At 42.3% G+C, this 23,211-nt stretch overlaps 1 protein-coding gene across 5 annotated transcripts in view; it reads right to left on the reverse strand.

The window, feature by feature from the left end:
* Positions 1-23,211, reverse strand: part of igsf3 (immunoglobulin superfamily, member 3) — a 65,587-nt gene that overhangs the window by 35,861 nt on the left and 6,515 nt on the right. For 3 of the 5 annotated variants that reach the window (XM_085920766.1, XM_085920765.1, XM_085920764.1), the window contains exon 3: positions 10,993-11,373. In XM_085920766.1, coding sequence (XP_085776892.1) covers positions 10,993-11,373 — 381 coding nt within the window. Of the gene's footprint in view, positions 1-10,992; positions 11,374-13,542; positions 13,547-14,745; positions 14,815-23,211 lie in introns of those variants that run through there. The other 2 variants (XM_085920768.1, XM_085920767.1) reach the window with 2 other exon arrangements.

Genomic DNA, 23,211 nt, shown 5'->3' on the forward strand with positions numbered 1-23,211 from the left:
CCGCCTCGTCCCCTGTACCCTTCCTTTCCTCGCCTACTAGCTTGTCTGCACCCAATTATCACATATTTCTTTGTCTACTTCCTCTATCAGCGTGTCCTCTTAAAAGACTTTCTTAGAACACAGCGTGAGGAGTTTTTATTGAATTCCAGGACACTCACTAACTAATCGTTTAATGACTCCTTGATTCTTTTTTATTTGGGGTGAGTCATAAGACTTGGAAAAACAGTAGCAACTGTATAGGAAGGATACACAAAGCTTGACCTCCTGTGGCTATTCCAGCTCATTATACCTGCAGATATACAGCGAGAGAGGTGCATCACAACCGGCTAGCGTGTCCCCTCCTAGCAGGGGAACACACACAAGGCTTTCATGTCCAAAAATTCAGCAACCCATTGAGTTGTATGTATGACTGACGCAGTGCTTTGAAATTGAGAACGTTTGCTTTTAAATGGTAATGACTAATACCATAATATTCCGTACTGAAGGATTTGAAGGGGTCAGGTCTAAAGTCAAATGAATATCCCAGAGAAATAGTAAATGGACTGTTCTTGTGATCAAGTACTGTTCCAATTGAAAGTTTATATCAAGAACGCAATGATTATCCAATTGTTGTTCTTGCCATCTTGAATCGAGAATGCATCGATTGGCCTGGCTAGGAAAATATCCCAAGATGCATTTTTTGCTGCTCTTGCGGAAATGTGTTAGACTCCGGGGTAGGGTGGGGGAGTTAACAAGTACACAGCCGTTCTAAAGCCCACTTGAACGGAAATCTTTACAGGGTCTTAGCTCAACCTCAAAACTAACTGTTTTCTCCCATCTGGGGTTGCCTACAAGTCAGTATTCATTAAAGATGTGTCAGATCTCTCGGTTAGCATTTTCCATTTAATAATCAAACACTTGACTGTGGGCACAGCTTGCATCTTCAGCACTCAAGTGCTCTTTATTGGACTCCTCTGATCACATCTTATCTTCTGTCCTTCTGATTCTCATCAGTAAGATTATTTTTTTTACCTATTGGCTTCACGCAGGGTCCACCTTCATGCCCAGAAAGGTACCTTTAGTTTCCAAAGATGTCATCCATGTCTAAAAAGTGCTATGTCAAGGGCTCAGTCACTTTATCTAAAATGAGGAGCCAAATAATCAGCCCTTTGACTTGTTGACAGACTTTTCCCTGCATGCGACAATGTGAATAATTTGAACCGACACTAAACGCCTCTTCTCAAATATAGCTTGTCTTCCGCTTCAAATAAACAGTGGCACACTAAGAATGAGAAGACAAAATGCCGCATGTCCTCCAATGTTATCCATTGTTTACAGTGTCACATTCCTTTTTTGTCAAATTCTTTGGTGGGTTAATTTTCATTGCGTTGCCATGATGTTGTACGTTTTATGTAGCTGATGCAGCTATCACCATCCCGCCTACACGCCTCATATTTAAATGCAGAAAAGAGATCAGGATTCTCCACTCTAATTCCTATTGTGTCAAGATGAACCGAGCAGCGGTGGAAACGTGACACCTCAAATATGTCTGTTGTTAGATCCTTGATAAAAATGCGCTAACATTTGAGGTTTCTGGCAGTCTTCATTGCACAGTCACTATTTTTAGCTTTTAAATGCTTCAAGTCAGATCAGGTGGGAGTAGATCAGCAGGCTTTTTCACCAAGAAGTGAAATTATTAGTCAATGTGCTTGTTGACATAGTATTTAACAAAGCCGGTGTAATAGCCCCGAGAACTTCTACGCACATGCAGGTTTATCCAGCATAGCGTAACTGCATAATTGTTGTTTGCGTATATGTGAGGGGCTTATGTTTTCCTCATTAATGTAATACAGATTGATTCCATAGGTGGCCTGATGGTAAGCCCACTAAGCGCTTGATGGAGACTTCAACGGCCACATTGGCTTTGTATTGTGCCAGGTAATCCCATGGAGATATACTGCCTGATGGCAGTTTTAAATTTTGCAGCCTTGTGAGGCTGCCAATGAAGATGTGTAAAAGTATTTATAATTTTTTCATAGACTGCAAAACATTTATTGGCGGAACATAGTAAAGCGATTTTCGTCCGTGAGAAAATTATTCCAGATTTTTTAGAATATACTTTAATAGGAGGTTTAAAAAAAAAAAGTCAAGCAAAGATTTGGCTATATGCCTGGCTTTAAGTGGTGCACTCTTCGGTCATCCCACAAGCTTGAGCCAGTTTCATGTCTGGAACCTCGCATACGTCCACTTTTCTAATTGAACCGCACAATCAGGCGGTGTAACAAAGGCATAAAGTGGGAGAGGAGTGAAATGTGCGCTGGGCAAAGAATGAAGCGGTGGGCTTTTGTTATTGTAGAGCCTGAATGGTGACGTGGATTTATAAGGCTGAGTACTGTGATAAGACAGGGATTCACGGTGAGAAGACCCAAATATGAGACTCTGTTTATACAAAGGCACAAGAGTAGGATTTAACGAGATGCGTGCACAACATGCACGCACGCGTGCACACAGGTATATAAACAATTATGACATTACCTCTAACTGAGGCCCAGCCAGGAAATGAGGCTGAGTGAGTGTGTTGGGAAGATGGAGAATAAGCGAGAGATTAAATGGTAAAGCGTGAGGAGGGGTAGTCTGAAGAGAGGTGGGAGTATGAAAGACAAATCTTCCTGAGTGTTTGAGACGAGCTGTGCGCAAAGCTATCGTTGACTAAAATCCTTCATAACATCAAAAATGTATTCCCCGTCCCTAAAACATGCGCAAAATACCCCTCCGTTTAGCATCACCCGCCCTGTTTTTCCTCCCTGCCATCTTTCCCAGCTGCAACTTTTTTCCATCAGACAGCCAGCACTGACTGTTTGTCTTCCACGTCCCTGCAGTCCCAGAGGTTGTAGGGACACGTGGGATTTGCCAAAGACTGCCAACATCCAAATAAAACCTCACCCTGACATGCAGAAAAGAAGAAAAAAAAACTAGACAAATCCCACGACAGCAATTACCTAATCTACCCAAAGGCTTGCACCGATGCGCACGGGTACTCCATGTGCAGTGGTACGCTGTGACATTATAAACAGCATTGCTCAAGCATATCATGATTCCCACTGCAGACGGGGTGCCGGTATTAAACTCCTAATAGGTTTCATCCCTGCGCTGCTCTGCCTTTCCTCTTCTTGATTTCTTTGCCGGGATCCCCGCATCCCTACATCCCTCCCTCTGTACGTCACACCAACCCCAGATGGCAAAACGCTGTGACCAATTAAAGACTTCCCGGAGGACAAAACTGGTTATAGTCGCGGCCATCTGACCGTTTTCGTGCGCATACGTATGTGTGTGTGTCTGGGTGAGTTAATAAACCTTATAAATCATACCGCTGTGTTTTAATCAGTGTACACAGCCTTGTCATTCTGCCAGTTCTACAAACCTCCCCTCTAAATAAAGGGGAAGGTAGCATACAAGCTAAACTGGCACGCCTGCCACCTCCATTTTAAACGAAGACGACAAGGGCAGAACCAAATCATTTCTGATCCCATAAATTGTTCTAATATTCATGGAGGTTATGCAGATATCTGCTAGGCTAATCTGTCAACAGCTGGAAACGAATCGGACCTGCAGCGTAAAGCACACAGAACAGCACCATTAAGTGGAAAGATGACGAGAAATAGCAAAAGTCAGCGCTACTTGGTAATCACAATGTCATAGTAGTTAGTCTGAATGCCACATGGTCAAGAGGTCAACCCTCAGCTCAGACCAGGAGCAAGCTACAGATGGAATTGTAGCTGAAAAGCAAAGAAAAAAAAAAAGAAAAACTAAGTTGAAAGAAATGGTTCTTTGCTCAGTCAGTCACCCGGCTGCCATCCAGCAAAACAGCAGGTGAGGCAAATGAGCCATTGCCAATCTGCGCTGCCAGACATTCTGGGAGGGATAAACAGATCATCACTCCACCCTCACTTGTAAAAACACACCTCTCTTTCTACCGTCAACACAAAAGTCAAACAAGCCAAACAAGTCACTGTTTCAGTAAGTGCCGGCATTAGCCGGCTTCTCATTTAGATTGTTTTCAAATGAGATCATGAGTTAACTGCTGGGAAATTGTGTCAATTGTACATTTGTCCAGAGCTTAATTTTGGGGGGAAAACCGAACAAGCAGCAGGGGACAACAGCCTAAGCTGCACACAAAGCCCTTACATCATTTCCACTTTTACATCAGCCTTTCTAAGGCGACCTCTGCAAACAATGAGATTTTGACTAGATTCGACTGCTAATGAGGTAGCTGGTTTACTAATCTATAAACCAATACAAGCAGCTCTGAAGGGCCTAAACTGAAAAGAAACGGTAGAAGGGGAACTCGTTTGCCAGTAACTCTGTGAAATCACGTTTGACCTTTTCTTCAGTTTCTCCTTTTGCTATTGATGTTTTGTGTGTCGCATGGATACCATATCACAGCTGGCTCCTCATTGGTTGAGATTTGAGGACGTGATTATAAAGGAAAAAAATAAACACTCATGCTTACGCTACCCTATTATGTCTTACTCTGGACGTTGGCGATTCATATATTTTCTTGCCGCTCTCAGTCTCTTCTGGAGTCAGATGTGTCTTCTTGTGGTATAGTAAAAAATAAAAATAAAATCTGAAAAAATAAAAGCAATTCCAAAACTACTTTTACAATACAAGCCAGGGAATTCATATTATGGCACCTGCTGACTTACTCGCACTTCACGTCTTGGTAAAAAATGCACTTTTGGGGCTCAACTAACCACGACTTGACACTGCAGTGTTATCCAAGCAAAGGTTACTGTTGAACAAATCCAGTGTTCCCGCTTCTCACGCATGATTGAACATCCCTGAGAATATTTATCTCGCGGCATTCGCAATGTGTCAAGTGTTTGAATAACCCGTCTTTCTTTCGCATGTACGTTTTTGCTGATATGTTGTCGAACACAAACAGAGAAAGACTCGGTGACCCCGCCGTGGCACAGATAAGGCTTCAAAGCGTCGGAGAATACGCAAGCGGCCCATCTCGAGACGCCCAACCGTACGTTTCCTGGAGGCAATTATGCAGCAAGTTCCGCACTTGTGCACGTTTTAAAGACTCGAACACAAATAGTCGTTAGCACATCCATATTCATGTTGTATTCATATTCAAACTGTGGCTGTGCTCTGGTAATCTCACAGAGAAGAGGCAGCGGGCCCTGGAGGGTTGGTGCTTAGCTTAACTAATCGAATCAACTGGAGGAACAGAGCTGCATCTTTAGCCAATTATATAAACATTAATAAACATATAGATGATGGAGAACACACACCAACATATAGGGAAACACAAAATCCCCTTTCATCCTCTCAAACCTCTTACTCAGTTCGGTGGGTGGCTATTGGACAAAGCTAAATGAGATCAGGGTGTCGTTGAAAAATAATTTGAGAGGTAAAATACGCTTAATACTCGTATTACACCTTGATTTCCTGACTGCAGCAACCTTTGGAGCAGAAAGTCCGGAAATGTAGAATCACTTTTTTTCATATACTATATTTCTGTAATGACATAAATATCGAGGTGCAAAGTGGTGAGAACTTGGCAATCTTTGAAAGCTACCTGAACAACACCTGAACCAGATGTGAATTAGCATTTTCTAATGAGATACATGCATACAGTTATAGCATGTGATTTTCTAGAGAGCAAACGTCATGGGGAGTAGTGTATTAACATACTAATTTAAAGCTAATTTCAATTTCCTTACAAATGTAGCCTTTCTCGACAAGCGCTAAAAAGCACAGCTGGTCGTGTTGGGACTGGAAAGTGTGGAGGTGTCTGATTTGTTAAAATGTTCAATGGCTACTTTTCACACCGCGTTCCAAACATATTCAGCAGCTCTACTAAGATCCACAAGATTGTTATGGCCCACATCCGAGAGAGCACAGCGGAGATCCAAAGAGAGGACGACTGCACAGTCTCAGACTCAGTTGTGGGGAGGGGGGCGACAGCTGTCTGTTGACTGACAGCTAACCGCAGTGTGACAATGAGGCATGTGTGTGTTTGTGCGAGCCTCTCGTGTATGGCACGACACAGTGACAGTAATGTCGCAGCGCCTGGCCGCTAAAGTAGATGGGATGAGCGAGGAAAAGTCGAGCCAGGCAACGGCGATAAGAATCTATTTCCATTTGGACTCCTGCCTGGCGCGCAGCTTAGAGTTCTCAACAAGAAGCCGAGAGGGGAAATGAAACCGAGAGGTGAGGGTGAGGCCAGAGTGAGAAGCTGGCAGTGTCCCTCCAAGGAGAGACGAGAGATAAAATGCTCCGCTGTCACACGGGCATCGAGTCCCAATCAATAGCAACAGACTCAGAAATACAACTTTCCTTGTCTATTTATCTCTACTTTCCATTCTCAATCCACTCTTCTGCTTTTACCGATCCCACTATTTCTCCACTTGTCAACATTAGGTTTCCTACGAGTCTCTCCAAAGATGCTTATCAGCATTTTTCCATCACAATCATTCTTCTACCGTGGTGTCTATTCAATCACTGGTTCCCTCCATCACCCTGCACTATGAAGTGCTTCAATCAGCTGTATTGACAAACTTGCACGCCGACCTGGCCAGCGCCAGCTTAAGGCTGAGGCATGGGCTCAAGCTAAATTGATTCGAGAGATTTGGATTGATGGAGAGAGCAGTAGTCAGATGCAGGGACACATCTGGGAAATTGGGAGATAGGGTTGCATTGTCAGTGACCAGCTTAGGTCTTGATATTTGAGCGGGACTTTAGTCGGCAAGCATACTTTCCAGCCATCCATGAGAAAATGACTTTTTATCATTTTAATACGAATAGTTGGATGTCTTGTCAAGAATATCTGCCAAGCGATCAGATACGAACTCAAACAACCAATTAAGGCTCATGTTAGCCTGTTTCAAAACTGTTATAAAACAGCATTGTACTCGATTATTGCTGAGTACTGAAAGGTTTGTGCAGGGAAGATATTTAGAACTTGAATTCATCCTGAATGAAACTGAAGCATTCTGAGGAGGAGCAAAGAGCACATGCTAATGTGAATGCAATGCTTTGCTTACAACAGGGTCACATTTCTGCATGTGAATAAATTCATTTGCTCCAAAGAGAATTGTGTGCATGTGTGTGTGTTCCGGCCATAAATTTGAAGAAAATCAATTGCGCGATTCAAAAAATGTGGTATTTTACAGGAAGCCTGGCAGCCAGGTTAATAAAATAAAAAATAAAAAGATTTCCCCGCCAGCTTTGGTGCGCCTCCATTGAAATTCCCAACCTTTCCATCTACTTTGTCTTCCTCTCAATTTGCGCAGGCTAATGGCAATTGGAAACCGTACGGGTGGGAAAGTTACCACGTTAGCAATCACATCAGGCAGTGACTATTTAAAATGCACCCATATGGTGCCGGTTGTAAGGCGGAAAATGCCTAGGGGAGGCGTAACCAATCACATCGTACTTGAGCTGAAGAGCTCATCATTTATTGGTCACACGCGACTCAGTATTGGCCCACCAAGCACGAGTGCCACTTCTGCCTCCCCATTTACTCTTTCTCCCATTCAGCGTTTATTCTGCATACACCTATTTCCCCAAATACATGTTCAGAAGATGGACACCCTTTCTCTGTCCAATTAGGCTTTACGGACTAAGGGAAAATCTTTATTTTCCTCTACACTGGTATGACCAGTTTCATTTTGTAGGTGAGGGATGAAACAAGAACAGGAAGAGCGTCCTACTCGGTCATCCCACTCCTTGTTGGACTTGCTTGCACGCAGGCTGGTGCGTAGGATAAGGACGGCCATGACGACCATGTCAGCCTGTTGTCCTTTTCTACGCCAATCTGACGTGTAGGAGGAAGTCCAACAGACTTGAGCATAAACGGAATGGAACAGATGGTGCTTAGTCAGTCTTGTGGGGGACACAAACGTTCATAAGATTTGAAAAGGAGCTGTGTACATCGAAGTACAAGCGACCTCTCGCCTTGCAGACCCTACTTGAATTCTCACATTTCTCCACTGACGGACCGAAAACACAGCTTGAGCTATAACACATTTAAAGTGAGAAGTGCTGTACTGACAGTGCAACCGCTGATATACTAGAAGACCCCTGAGCTGCTAAAATTTATTATGAAAACAAACCTAAACACAACCAGTATCCCAGAACAGATTGTGCTCAACTTCAATAAAAGTTTTGAGTCAGATTTTGAAACCTTGTCGAGGACAGCAGGTATGGTTTACTGAATGGAGTGGAACTTAATTTATTTATTTTAGTCAGAAAGAAAAAATGCTCAAAGTATTATATGGTACAGAAATGGGGCATAGACTTTTTAAACTATGGATTCATTTAAACAAATAAAAAAATAAAAACACACCAACAAGGTCATTCACCTGCCTTGCATTATATTTTGTGAGACACTCTCACAAATTCAAAGCACCAAAATATTCTTTTAGCAGTTTATAAGTCTGCTATCCAGATCCTTCTTTTCAGAGATACTAGTGTCCTCTATGACGGCAAGCCTGCACTATATCCGACATAAACATAATGCAGCATTGACGTTTATTACCTATGACGACAAAACAAATCCATAAACAATCGTGTCACGCTAACTACACGCAGATGATAAACAAACCTAAAAACCTATACAACGCCACTGCATGACAAGTGTTTCTAATATTTTGGCAACCCTACTGTAATTAGTTTCATACCACCTAAATAATGAATTTCTATCTCTTACACAGTGTAGGTCAAAACTGAGGATTATTGTGAAGGACCTTTGGTTCAGTCCTTGTATTACCTTTTATTAGCTTGTGTAGGTGTACATAATATCGGCGCATACCTTCAAACTCATCACTCTGTCATCTTTAATCGCAATCAATAGAAACCACAAAAATGGTTACAACAATAACATTAAGGTAACATTTTCAGGGGCAAAATCCAAAATGAATAGTGAAACGTAACCTTTTCCAGCATTACGGAAAGGTGATGTCCCCAATTCAGTGGAAATAATCGTGCATTTGTGCCGTGATAACCAATTACAACAATCTCATGCATATTACTACTAACGCCCCCCCTAAGGCAGCAAGCACGGGGCCACAGCACAGTTCCATTTTTATTTGATTGATCTAAGTTTAGACACGTGGATAGCTAGCGTGGATAGCATGCTCACTCTTGAACACACAATGCAGGTAATTAGCTTCGCAAACAAATCCATGGAAACAAGGGAGACTTAAAGCTCAAATCACTGGATTGGGAAGATTTCCTGCTCATTTCTAGTACAGTGATAGTGAAACCTCTAAAGCTCGCACACATTTCACATGTTCTGTCAATCTATACAGAATTGCAACCCAGGAAAAGGAAAGGGAAAAGAGCTGTTGATAAGTGACAAGGTCACACATGCTCTTTCTTCACATGTTTTTCTTTGCTAACACTTCACAATGAGGCTGCTCCTCATGGAAAAAAAGGTGTCACAAAAAGCCCCCCAAAAGATGCAGCCCTTTAGCTCATGTGCTGTCTTTTGTACGTGTCAATTTCGGGATAATTTTGGTTTAATGTCAAATTTGATGACATCAAGTTGCCCCAGTCCTTCCTTCACAGTGCACGGTGGTCTTTGTAATACAGTTTCTTCATAAAAGGGCGTAAATATCAAACGAACCTAAGCAGATTAGAAGAAAAGTCTAGGACTGATGAATGTAGCCGAAACAGTGAGGGGCAGAGCCAAAACAGGTGCGGGGGGGTTGTCAAGGTCTCATTTGCCCACAAAGCTTGAAGAAGGCGAGCAGCTGTTTTTGGATCACAAAAGAACAGCAGAGCCCAGCCACAGAGAACCACAAGACCCGGTGGCCCCGACTTCCAAAAGCAGGTTAAGAGGTTATGGGTACGGAAAAAGAGAGAGATAAAGTCCCACAACAGCTAGCGTCTATAAATAATGTGCGCTATCAGGAGTCAGCCTACATTCACAAAACACACGGCAAACTGACAAAGTTCTGAGATAAACTGCCGTAACCGCAATAATTCACGTGATCTAGCTAAAGACACAGATCATGCTCATGAATTCTCATCGTAGTTATTAATGACTGAACAAGGTAGGAAATATCAATAGGAAGTGATACTTCTAGAAAGCTCTGCAAGTGTTAGATTTTTTTGGAATGCTCATTTCTACATTAACTTTGAACTCACAATCACAAGGCCTTGGTTTCGTTCACTTGCATGTCTAATTAGGACCGATGTGTTCAATGTGGCGGCGTTTTTACAGTTTTTTGGTGACTACTGAGGCGGTTTGGTTGGTTAATTTGCTCTTTGACCCTAAGAGGAAGGTCAGCAAAGGTCTGCATTCATTACGCCGACATGAATGGGAGGGAGTTTCCAACTATGGCAGCTGTCCTCACTTGTGTGGGCCTGTTGGACAGACGCGCAATATTTGTGTGTGCGTGTGTGTGTGTGTGTGTTTGTGTGTGTGTGTGTGTGTTTTGTGGGCAAAATCCGGTTAACAGGTGACATCCCGCAGTGCATCACGTCCTGTCACCGCAACCAATAAGAGTTGAACAAAGTTATAACAGTTGATGAGATTCCATTCCGGCTAACACAATCTGGCTCTCGCATATGTTTAGAGTGGCTGCCAAATGCTTGACCGCACTTGGACACACAGGATGTATCCCGGTGTGGCCGCACAATACCATAAAAGGCGCCCAATCATCTAAATGTGCCTCGATGCTAGGGCTATTACTGTAATCCCATGAAAAAAGGCCGAAAGGAATGAAGCAGTTTCCCAAAGTGGGAACCATTATAGGACAGCCTGCACCTTTGAGCGTTTGTGCTTGAGAAGCGCTTTGAGGGCATTTTTGAGGTGAACTCAAGTGCTTCATCTGAGATACAACTTTAATTTAGAGTTTCAGGGTTCCCAAAAGAACTAAGTACATCGAAAAGGAGCGCAAACGAGACCTGAATTGACATATGAGCAAAAAGGTTTGGTAATATTCCACGTTCTGTAAGAATGTGCTTGAGTGCTTGCTTTCCAGTGAGACTCACCAGTGAGGTTGGTGCGTGCACTGTAGGAGCCAAGGTAGCGACCATCGGTGTTGGGCGTGTAACACTCAAACAGGCCCTGATCCTTGGCCTGCACTTTGGTGATGTGCAGCATGGCCGAGTCGCGGCTCAGCCTCTCCACGTAGATGTCCTTGCTGTTCACTCTCTGGGCGTAAACGGAGTAGGCGTAGTTGGGCTGGGCCGTGCTCACGATGCGGATCTCCCGGTCGGGTGCGGTCGGGAGGTACATGGACCACTCGAAATCCTGCTCCACGCCTTCCTTGTAGCCAGTCACGTTACACCAGATTGTCACGTGCGAGCCCTCGGTCCGGATCAGCGGCCCGCTTTGCACCGTCACCACTCTCTGAGCCACAGCGGCACCTGCTACAGAGAGAGAGGGGGGGGGATAAAGAAAGCAAGAACACGGGTTACAAAACGACACTTTGAAATATTTAGCACTGGCTGTGTTTGCGCTCGCGCACCTCTCGCAGGAAATAAAGAAACATCTGCAGGTACACGTCCTCGGGAGTGAGCTTGAGGTGTACGCGTCCACACTGTTTTTCAATGCTTGAATTATTCACTTAGTCTTTTTAACAGCTGCTATCCAATCCTACTCATCGCTCGACAGCTAAACGGATGCACCAAGTGTAAACTGTGAGTGGAACGTAATAAATATGCATTTTTGGGACGATAAACGTCTCCTTTTAAAGACACATTTACACATTTAAGCTCCAACATAAATAAATCATGTTTTCATTTAATCATGAATGATTAAAAAATGCTCAAATGATAATAGCAAACTGAATGCCGCATAAATGAAAGCTGTTAATGACTTTTCGCTACATTGTTGGACTATTTGCTGGCACACGGTGTGTGAATGTTGCCTCATCCGTGCACGCACTCGCTTGCACTCAGACACGCTCGCACACAACATTCTCCATTCAGCCAACAGCTACAAACACCCCCCCCCCCTGCTCTTTTGGGGTCCGGACACAACAGAGCAGTTACACATGCCCAAAATCCAGACAGAGCGACAAGTATGTCGTTTCCTGTCTGCACAAACAACTGGGATTTGCAGCTGTGTGTATGTCTTTAAAGAGGCAGTGGACACAATGCTTGGTCATTAATAATTCACCAGACAGCTTTTTATCTTCTACAGCCTACTATCCCGGTCATAGTAACTTTCCCCTACACTTATGCAGCCCTGTTTTTTATTCTGTGTCATTAGTGTGTGTGTGTGTGTGTGTGTGTGTGTGTGTGTGTGTGTGTGTGCGTGTGTGTGTGTGTGTGTGTGTGTGCGTGTCTGTGTGTGTGTGATCATGCATTGTGTCTGTTCGCAGTGCATTTCGCTTCAATTCTGGCATATCTCGCTGAAAAAGGACGACACCATTGCACATTTGCCGATTCAGTGAGCACAAGCGGGAGAAATGGAAGTGTTTTTGCTGTGTGTGCAGACGTACTTTCACAAGTCCATGCGTGGTGTGCGTCATGCAAATTTGCCCGGTTAGCTCATTTATCATTTCCTTTTTTGTGCTTAAAGCATCAGGTCTTCTGTCAACTACATTTGAGGTCCATTCAACTCATGTGCATCTTAAATTCACTCAAATCTTGTATTTCCTTTATGAGTCCTTGAATAGGATTTAAATTGAGCTGCCATGATAACTCAAAGCCAAAAAAACAAAAAAAAAAGAATGATGACAGTAATTATGATGTATGCTTATTTTTCTGAAAAAGACCCCCACTGGACTTAACAGGCTATGAAGGTTAGTACTCACAAATTGTATGATGTTTAAAATGTGAAAATTACAAACAGAGAAGAAATCAAAAAACCTGAATCAGGCCAGAGGATACAAAAATCTGCACATCAGCTGCATTGAAGCGATTTCTTAAAATAACGCATTAATGGAAGAGGGCTAAAACGCCCACTTACGCAGGTACAGAATATTGACAGATAAAGCTCCAGGGAATAAAAGAGGGCAAATGATTAAAGGCTTAAGATAATGAGAAGCTAAGTGCTTTGTAATTGTATTGTGCTCATTATTAGAACTGCTCATTTGTACATTACGGCCCAGCTGGAAAATGTATTGCTCCAAACACAACGATAATGAGCGGGAATTGATAATAATATATATTATAAGGATTTTCTTTACTCACAACAATATAACTATGAAAGGAGTTCTATGTTTGGGAGTAAAGTTACTTAACTACAGCATGCACATTCTGCCCTTCAAGTACAATATACATTAATTTAGTGTTTTGCAAACTTTGTTGAGCCAAAAGCACCCATTTTACAGGAAAAAAAAATCCCCAAAATGTATTTACACTGAAATTATTGTTTCTTCTCAGTTAAGTCCCAAATTGATGCTCTCTGCTGTGCTCCATAAAGTCTCATATTGGCATAATCCACATGAATTTTTTTTTTTTTTTTTTTTTTTTTTTTTTACAAATAAATGACAAAGGAAACAAATGCATTGGATGTGTTGGACAGGAATCATAGATCCACAGGATTGAAAATGAAAATAAAGACTGTCGAGCACACAATGTAAGAACCACTTGCCTTTAAGCACTTGATTCATGTTTACACACCTCTACCAGGCCACAAGAGATTGAAAGTACAATTCCAGTATTAGTAAAAGTTTAATGACACGTAGATGCTCAGAGAAGACTCCAAAGAAGAGAAAAACATGAGCATGCCTGAAGGATGCAATAATTTTTTTTTTAGCACATCAGAAATCTTTTTTATCTTCTTTTTTCTTTTTAGAATTTCTACACAGAAACAATACCAACTCAGCTCAGAACTTGCCCGCAGCGTCATTTGACCTGCCTAACGAATGATGAACTCAAGACTGGGGTAAGAACTGAAGACCTTTTCGGAAGCCAGAGATTTGGGACTAGGCAAGGTCCCTCTTTTGCCTTTATGGTATCACTTCAAGATCACTGATCTCATTTCAAGTTCTTTGAGGCCTGCATTAGGCAGAAGAGAAAAATGATTCAAACAAATTGCAGATATGGATACTCCACCAGTGATGAGCCATCATACCCCAAAAGGCACAACGACACTTTGACTCAAAAGGGTGTTTGCATTAGAGTTTCCAACTCTGTCTCAAAGTTTAGTAAGCCTCTGAGACAATGTAAATATAAACGCCGCCGCACATCGGGTAAAAGGATCCACCGGCTATTCTGACTCAGACCCCATTCCCGTCTTACTGTGATGTCAGAGCGCTCATCTGCTGACGGTAGCTTCGACTCACCGTCGCGCCGCGTCTGCATCAGCGCTTCTCATGTTGCAGAACTTCCAGCATTACCCCATGCGTGGCATCTGCTGAGGCAAAGTTGCTTTCTCACTTGTGATTATATTTGAACCCGGTTCCTCTGTGTTTCAACCGCCTTCAATCCCTGCTTCTACAGCTCAGCCCTACAAGCCTCCTCCTTACGTCTCCTCTATTTGCCTTGCGCTTGTGTGTCTTTTCAGGCAGAATTTAAACAGCTCTACCAGACTTCAAAGTGTCTGTCGCTCTGTGGGCTGTTTAGAGGCTGACAATGACAGAGCGAACCCCGAAGACCTTCAACTGATCGCTGCATTCCGCTACCTCCCAATCGTAATAATCCAACTCTACCCCCCTTCACCGCCACTCACGGTTTTTCTTCAGCTCAGGCAACGCTCGAGTCAATCCCGGAGCGGCCATATTTGCTCGATAAGGCCTCACATTTGTCTATTATTAACGCGCATCTCCATCGCTCTCCTCCTGCCTTCACTGCCTCCGGTGTGTCATAGTCGCATCCCACACTGAGCATCAAGCATGCGTTTCGTGCAGGATGCCGCTTCATCTCCGAAGGCAAACCCCGCGCACGACCTCACTGTACACCAGCCGACAAGAGACGGAGACAGATGACACAAACACACACACATCCACACACATTTAGGATGCAACAAAAGAGGATTAAAGGGTGGGGGGGTGCACTAATCCAATCATTTGTGGCCTCTGTCTTATTCTCAGTGGGTTTCAAGGCAACGAGCACTCAAGCCTACTCGCATCACTCTTCCAGGACATGTGATAATTACACACCTAGGAAGGTGTATAATAAAAGTCCCGCAGGGCGTAAGTGCTATAGCGGGCTATGAGAGCACAAGAGCAGATGCACTAATATGCGAATTTAGAGCTCCATGGTGATAACTCCGATGCCACATGTCGTGCCGACTCCAAGGCAAAATTTTCAATTTAAGCGATTTTGAGTTTAGATTATTGGCAGTGACGTTCTCCGTCACGTCATTTGTATTTTGGAGCAGAGGAAGGCTGCACAGTCACGGTCTGACTCGACTGCTGTCGCCTCGCTATTCCAGACTCGACACGCACACAGTGTGATGCATATGATGCGTGCGTTTGAGTAATTGCAAAGACACTCTTGATTCTCGTCAAAGTCAATGTGCACGCGGCACCGCTGACAAAGACTAAGTGCATTTTCAAGTGTTGGGATCCAGAAACCAAAAGATGGAATAAAAAAAAAAAATAACACTAGAAGACTTTTTATAGATCAGTTTGATTCCGTACTGAATTGGCAACAAAACAACTTTCTGTTTCGGACTTTGAAAGGGTGAATCAGATCCTGTCGTGTCTTGGACTGCCATTATTTATAGGCCATGTCAAAATGTCAGAAATTGTTAAGTGATGTGTGTATTTTGAAGAGATTATGTGGTGATACAAAAATGTTATCTTGTATAATCGGCCCAAATGTGCATAATTGGCCAAACTGCTATCCTACATTTGAGATGATCGTTTTTCAGATCTAAAACCGGTAATAAGCTTCAAGTATTACATTATCAGCCATCAATTATTAATTCTAAAGGAAAGTAATCTCAAACCGGACTTGCTGAATGCATTTGTTGCAAAAATAACACTTGTCACAGAAAACAGTAGCAGAAAGACGAGGTTGTTATTAGATTTCTGAATCTAGCCTGCCTCCTATTGTGTGAAAGAACAGTTGCCTCCATAGTCCTCTCTCCCCCACACCCATTAACTTTTACAATAAAAACTTTTGGCAGTGACATGGAGCAGAATAAACTTTGACCGGTAATGTTTGAATTAACTCCAAACATGCCGAATGAAGTCAATGTCCCACCTTCCCGAGAGATCTTCAGACTCATCTTCAAGATCTAAGACCCTATGAAGTTTCTCAGACAGCGAGGTAGCAATGAAGTGAGGAAAAGAAGTAATGTGTCGGGAGCATATGAAAGTAAGGAAAAGGGTGAAAGCCGGCGAGAGAACGACAGCCGCCTCCAGGGTGCTGAACAGAGAGAATCTTGAAGCATACAACCGCCTCATGCGCCGTACATGTGTGAGACACAAAGGGAAAGATCAGGAACATGACATTTTCAGAAGAAGTTCCTCTCCTTGCAGGGCTCAACGGCATTAAGACTGTTAGTATTATTGGCATGGCGCAAAAGAAAGCAATGTGGATAGTGGAGAGTGAACAGTTTCGTAGATTGCAATGATCAACCTTAAGAGACAAAATAGCCATTCCTTGAAAAGAGTCTGAGAAACGCAAGCATCCAAAATGTCCTCATTAAGGTATAAGAGAGTCAGTCGAGCCTGACAAAATTAGTCTGCTGGTGTCTATATATAGCAAGATCAATCCTGATTCGACAGAGAGACACTACTGTCGCCGCTATGTTGCTTTCTGAGCGGTATGAAGAAAGCAAACATTTCATTTTAAACCTTTATGTTTCAACAAAGCAGTATATATAAATAAAAAAAAGAATATTTCACTTTTGGTTTGTCATGCGTGAAATAAAACAAAGAAATAAATCATATCTGTACTTGAGTACGAAGCAAACCAACTGGCTCGAGATTTCTGAGCAGCCTGTGGCTTGAAGGCTTTTCAACAAATTTAACACACGTCACCTTTCTGGTAAGAAATTATTTTGACCTTGATACAATGTGCAGTTCAACAAATCTGATTTCACCCTGAAAAACAGTGGCACTTTACCATTTATGCGGTTGGAATGTCATCTGATTGCACAATGTCAAGGAGGAGCATTTGCTCAAGACCCTTAAAGTGCATCTGGATTATCCGTTATCCAGCAAGAACGATTTTACTGCAGTTCTTCACTCACTCATCTAAAAACCAAACCTTGTCCCTGTAAGCATACCAACCAATCAAATTATTTGGAACAAAGCAATCAAATTTTACATGTGTTTGATATGCAGGGACAAAAAGGTAACCTAACGTCACAGAAGACACAATTGCCCTTTCATATTTGCCCCCACAAGCAATCTGAGATTCTTGAACCTTTGATTGATGAGCTCCCTGCAGCATCTCATATTACAATTCAGGCTGTGCCCTCCCAGTTACAACGCCATGTCCTTCCGGGGGTGATAATCACCCACAGCAATAAATTGCATGGATCAACGTTGCAGATCTGTCTTAAACTACTGACCAACTTCCTGAGTTAGAATAGTCACAAAATCCCAATCTCTATTTACTATTTTATTACCTTCATTTATTTTTTTAAGAAACAGCTTGATTTTCTACTGTTGAATGAAAATATCAAAGGCTGTGGATGCCTGCTAGCCACGGGACAGGTGCTTGTGACATGGAGAAACAAATCGAGGATGAGAGGGCGAGTCTTCAGCTTCCATTAGACGGGCCGGTCAACAGCTGACAAACACTTAGAGCAACTGGCCATTAGGGCCTCAATGGAGGCAGAGAGGATGACATTGCCTTCAATGGGAAGATGAAGTGGATTCCATTATAGGTCAGCATTTCCTGCTTGCATGGAATTTCAAGTAAAACGAGGCAGCCAGGTGGTGCGCATGGTGCGGGGATTACAAGATTTACATGCTGGGAAAATCATTTATGGAGGGAGGCTTTATAAAGCCAGCAGTTTGATGAAGCAATCTATGTTCGGTTTGGCCAAGATAGACTTTTCCAAACAGCTCAACAATTGGCAGATGCTCTGTTTGTTTGTTTGTCTGTAAAGAGAAATAGTTCCGTGTACAGAAAACATCCTGGTCAATACGATGCAATCTATAATTCATTTCTACAACAATCGAGGTAAATAATGGAACTCGCACAAAGTAAGATTTTGTGACTTCGGCGGGAGCAGGATTCGAAGGTGTCGATATTATAATTTACAATGGCAGTGAAAATAACCTCGAACTGACTAGTTTGAAAATACATTTGATTTATTCCTTAATAAAATCCTTTATTTGCCTTTTCAGCTCTGCAGCCTTCACCATTCCAACAAATATTTTGATTGCATTTGAGGTCTATATTTCTGGGACATTAACAAGCCCCACTGTTGATTTCAGTTTTAATGGTGGATTCGACCCAACTTTCTGGGTCATTTTGAACAAAACCAACTAGTTTTTTGTTTTGTGCAAAATAACAGAATACGTGATGTGAATGCACAACGGCACAGACTTGTTTTCATTCTGTTTCTCTTGAGCAATATTGATGAACGGCTGCTACTTTGTTTGTGCCGTTAATAAATGTCACAGCAACCACTACAGATCGTTTAATTGTAGTTTATTCACTGCTGTTATGTTTAAGACTCAGAGGACATTGGAACAGCAAAAGCGCACGACCATAATATGTCCCGAGTCGTGGTTCCGCTCAGTCAGAGGCACACCATTAAATTAGGGAAGCTCAGAGTGCCAAAGTTATTGTAAAGACAATTTTTTGCAATGTAAAAATAATTAAACGGGTTTCTTCATGGACCATGCTTCATTTATACACCAAGCTTTCTTGGAAGAGGCAGTAAAATGCCAGTTGTAGCTGATATACTGCATGCATTGTCTCCATTACCTTGTCCTGAAAATGCTTTACAATACATCACTTCTGAAAATGCCAAATGTGAAAGCAAATCGTGTTTGGTCTTCAGTATAGAAATAATCTACACCTGCCACATCATTAGGTACAGATACATAACAGGCTAAAAGTAGCAAACAGACCGTTTCCTCATTCCTACGAACAGAAAACAGAGAGGGAAAAAAGTTTGGAGGTTATGACAAAAGGCCTTTTATATGGCATATCAAAAAGCTTGAAATCGGACCCCTGCTTTCTGTTACACACACTTCGAGTCATCCACCCACCTCTTGTGCTAGGCTAACTATTGTTGAATTATGGCTCCCCTGGGCGAAAGGCGCCATGACCCCACCTGTGTGGCTGCACATAACAGCTGGTGAGAGCAGGACGGGAGCAGCGGGGGCTTTTTTACGCCTGATTCCAACTTCTAAGTGTGTCGCTTCTGTGCACTGAGGAAGGGTGTACATGCAGCACACTGAAGCGGCAGTGCAAGATGAGTGCACTCAACAACATTTTCCTGTTTGTTACAGGGCCATGAGTCCGTTTCCTCAAGTGACTACAATGAAAACTAACAATCTACAAACACTATTAAAATGAATTGAATTTTGTATGAGCAAAAGCCTTTGTTCCAAAGGGCACCTAGATAGCCTAACTGTTAGCATGTCTACCTCACAGTTCTGAGGTTCAGTACTCAAATCTTGGCTTCCTGTGTGGCATTTGCACATTCTCCATGTTGGCCGTGTACTCTGCCTTTTTCCCAAGTCCCAAAAACATGCATGCTAGGTTAATAAGGAAATCAAAGTTCTTCATACTCATAGTGATAGAAATATTTTAAGAACACCAAAAATCTTTCTGAACAGGTTTAATCACTTATGTTTGTTGACGGTTCCTTTTTAAATTTTTGACGTGTGTTCCGTTTTTATGTATTTTACATACTGATGCTTTGTTTTACCAGGCACAGAGTTCACCTGGTTGAATAGAGGTAAAACATGCTTGAATTTGCTGAATCTAATGCGGGAATGATGGAAAACACAGTTTCAGCAGAATAGTACTGCAATTACAGTAATTGTACCGTCCAGTACCTACAAGCTTGAATGTGCTTTTTTCGGGTCCAGTGAGTTCCTCCCACAAGGCAAAAACATGCATTTCTTAAAGATTTTAATGTGTCCACAGGAGCAAATGATTGTGCCCTGGGATTGGCTGGCAACCAGTACAAGGTTGACGCTGCCCTTCTGATTGACCCTAAAACAAGGACATGCGCTATGGACAACAAATGGATGGAAGTTAAACCAACTCTTTTTCAACTGCAAATGTATTCCAAATGAAAATTTTCTGTCTTCACACTGAGCATTTTGCAAGTGCTCACAGTGATTAGTTAAGTGAATGCTGAAAGACGAACATTCCACGGCTCTTTGCTGAAGAGACTCCTTTCTTCCGCCCACTCCCACAGCTGATTTGCCTCTCAGTTGGACCGTGATGTGGATGATCCTTTTTTTAGCGTTGTTTGAAATGGATAATCAGCATTCAGCGAATCTTTGGAACTCTTTAAATGACATTTTCAAAGATTTCCAGTTTAATATCCCCATCAGTGGCACCCAATTTGGTTTTGCATCTGCTCATGCAGGAAAGCCAACGTTACTTAAATCGTATTACGTCTCTCTGGAACCTCTTCGATGTAGACTGTAGTCATCTTGACGGGGTTGACTCAAGGTCAGCAGAAAACGGGCCTTGGCATGACACTAAAATGTACTTTGTAAATGATTCCTGAATGGATACATTTTTATTCTTTTAAAATTATTTTCCTACTTGATTTCAAACAAGTTTGCTCACTGACAGCATACTTGGACATTAGCTACTTTGTACTTAGTATCTGTTCTTGGGCTAGCGAGATGCACTAACACAGTTACACGTTTTTTTCAGTGGGTAAAAAAAATATTCTAGTATTTAGTATTCTAGTAGCTAAACTGTTAAGTTAATATAGCTTACCCATCTTTGTGAGTTTTATAGTGACAAAACATTGAAGTAGTGTGTTTTACACTTCAGTAGCAAAGTTGGCGTGTTGCCATTATCTTTTTTTCCCCATTTTGAAAAATCCGTCAATCCAAATGTAATCATCTTCGGAGCTCCCGCGAAGATAAATGCTTAAAAAAGTTGCCCTCTGCACTCCGCATCACAGGATGCTGTTGGGTTGCCAAGTTTGGGCACGCTAAACCCAAAACAACTTTTCTCTCAAAATCAAAACAAAAGCCACTTGAAAATGTATTTCAAATATATATTTTCAAATTTGAGCTGAAGTCTTACATGGAGCTGCATTATAGCAGGAATGTAGCAAAACTTATATCTTATCTCGTGTTATTATTTTTACTACTCATGATCAACAAAATTTGAAATGACCGATTCATCAATTATTGTGCTCATAAACTAGATCTCAAGGGCCATCGATTCAACCCTGCTGAGGCCAAATGTTGCATACCTTTTATTGGCATGTCACGCATCATGAAACAAATACTCGAGACGCAACATTAATTTCTAACTGTAGACATTCAGCTGCATATTGCCGTCGCGGGCTGCGCCAAAACGGCATCAGATTCACTTAAGGCACAGCGGTGTCAACATTTTGACGTGCCAGGAAAATTGGTTTTGTTTGAAAATTGTTCTCTGCTAACCTTATTCGGAATAAATAATTCAAGCAGCAGCAGGGTGGCACGAGTGCTTCTCCTGTCTCTGATCACAAAGGTACGGCAAATTTGTGCTTGTGATCATCTCAACAATCTACACACCGGGACCTTGACATTGGATACGGCTGCAAAATCAAGAGTATAAAAAATAATTGTCGGCATTTAAAAAGACAAAGCTTAAGGCCTTTTCGCACTGCGTTTAGCAGGGTGCACCATTGACAAACCAATTCATTCATATGGGGAAAGTGCATAATACATAGCTGTCAGTGGGTCACATGACATTGTATCAGTGTTTAAACACAGCGCTGATGTGGTTGTTAAGCCTTCAGTTATTGTTTAACTGTGGTGTACATGTATTCACAAATGGTGCTCAAGGTAAGTTGTAAAACTGGTTTAACCCCCAACACACACACACACACACACACACACACACACACACACACACACACACACACACACACACACACACACACACACACACACACACACACACACACACACACACACACACACACACACACACACACACCTCCTCCGTTATAGAGATGCTATTGCCAAAACCATTAAGTCCCTATGAAGACCTGCTCCCCCACTCGTCCTGACATCCCAACCCCCCACCCAGGCCTCATTTATCCAACAGACAAAGACTTCACTCTGAAACAAATCAAATAGCAAATCATGAACACGCATATGCACAAAAAAAACAACAACAGCTAATATTGTGTCATGTTCCAGCGCAATCACTGAGTGTTAATTAGTAAAAACGAATACTCCCCCGAAAAAATGCACCGTCGTCTCTAATTATTCATCTTGCGCTCATGTACGATTGCGACGTGACGGCTGCGTCTACTTCATGTACGCTGGCGAGATTTTGTGTGACTGGCACGTCTCTATCAGTTCGCAGGTTTGCGGATTAAGCCGCAGATTGTTGGGAAAAAAAACTAATTAACTATTAATTAGTGTGCTTCAAACAGACTTTCCTGCCATTGTCAGTCATTTTGCCTTTGAGGCAGCAAAAGACATGTGCTTGTGAATTCATGCATTTATGCATAAGCAATTAGACACACAAACACACACAACTCTTTGGTTCTTGCTGTAGAAGTAGGGAGAAATCACATTTACGGGAGCAGAATGCCAGTCTGGGCGAAATGCTCTTTATAGGAACAAAGTGTACTTTTAGAATAATAATAATAATAAAAATAAAAAAAAAACGATGCAGACAATTAGTCACGCACATCGGGAGTGTGAGCTACTGAATATGGATCATCTCTTTGCAGGTGGGGAGTGGTCGCCATAGTTACAAGACCTGATGAGAATCCCAGAAGTGTGGCTAGGCTACAATGAATGATAGCAGCATCTTGTGATGTGGGATCCGTGTGTGTGTGTTTTTGTGTCCAAGTGTGTATGAAGAAGTAAAGCGGAAGCCTCCGGCTGGCCCTTCATTATCACTTTCAAAGCCTGACAGCAAGCGGGGCGGAGCAGACAAAAATCCCAAAGGGGGGATGGGTCTAAGTTGGTCTCTTTGGCAAAGCAGTGGAAGTACTTGTCAAGAGTCCAAGGTGGCTTCAGCTGTTAAATACAGGATGATTCGCCCGCTAACAAACATTGATGTGACGGACTTTCCCATTCATCAATCCTAACACTGTCATATTTATTCCCTGATTACTGATTATTAACCAATTATTGTTGTATTTGATTTTATTTAGTGATTAAAAACAACAGCTAAGCAATATCTCAC

Source organism: Syngnathus leptorhynchus, chromosome 9 (assembly GCF_054491065.1).
Source record: "Syngnathus leptorhynchus isolate UIUO chromosome 9, UIUO_Slep, whole genome shotgun sequence".
In the NCBI taxonomy this organism is placed as follows: domain Eukaryota; kingdom Metazoa; phylum Chordata; class Actinopteri; order Syngnathiformes; family Syngnathidae; genus Syngnathus; species Syngnathus leptorhynchus.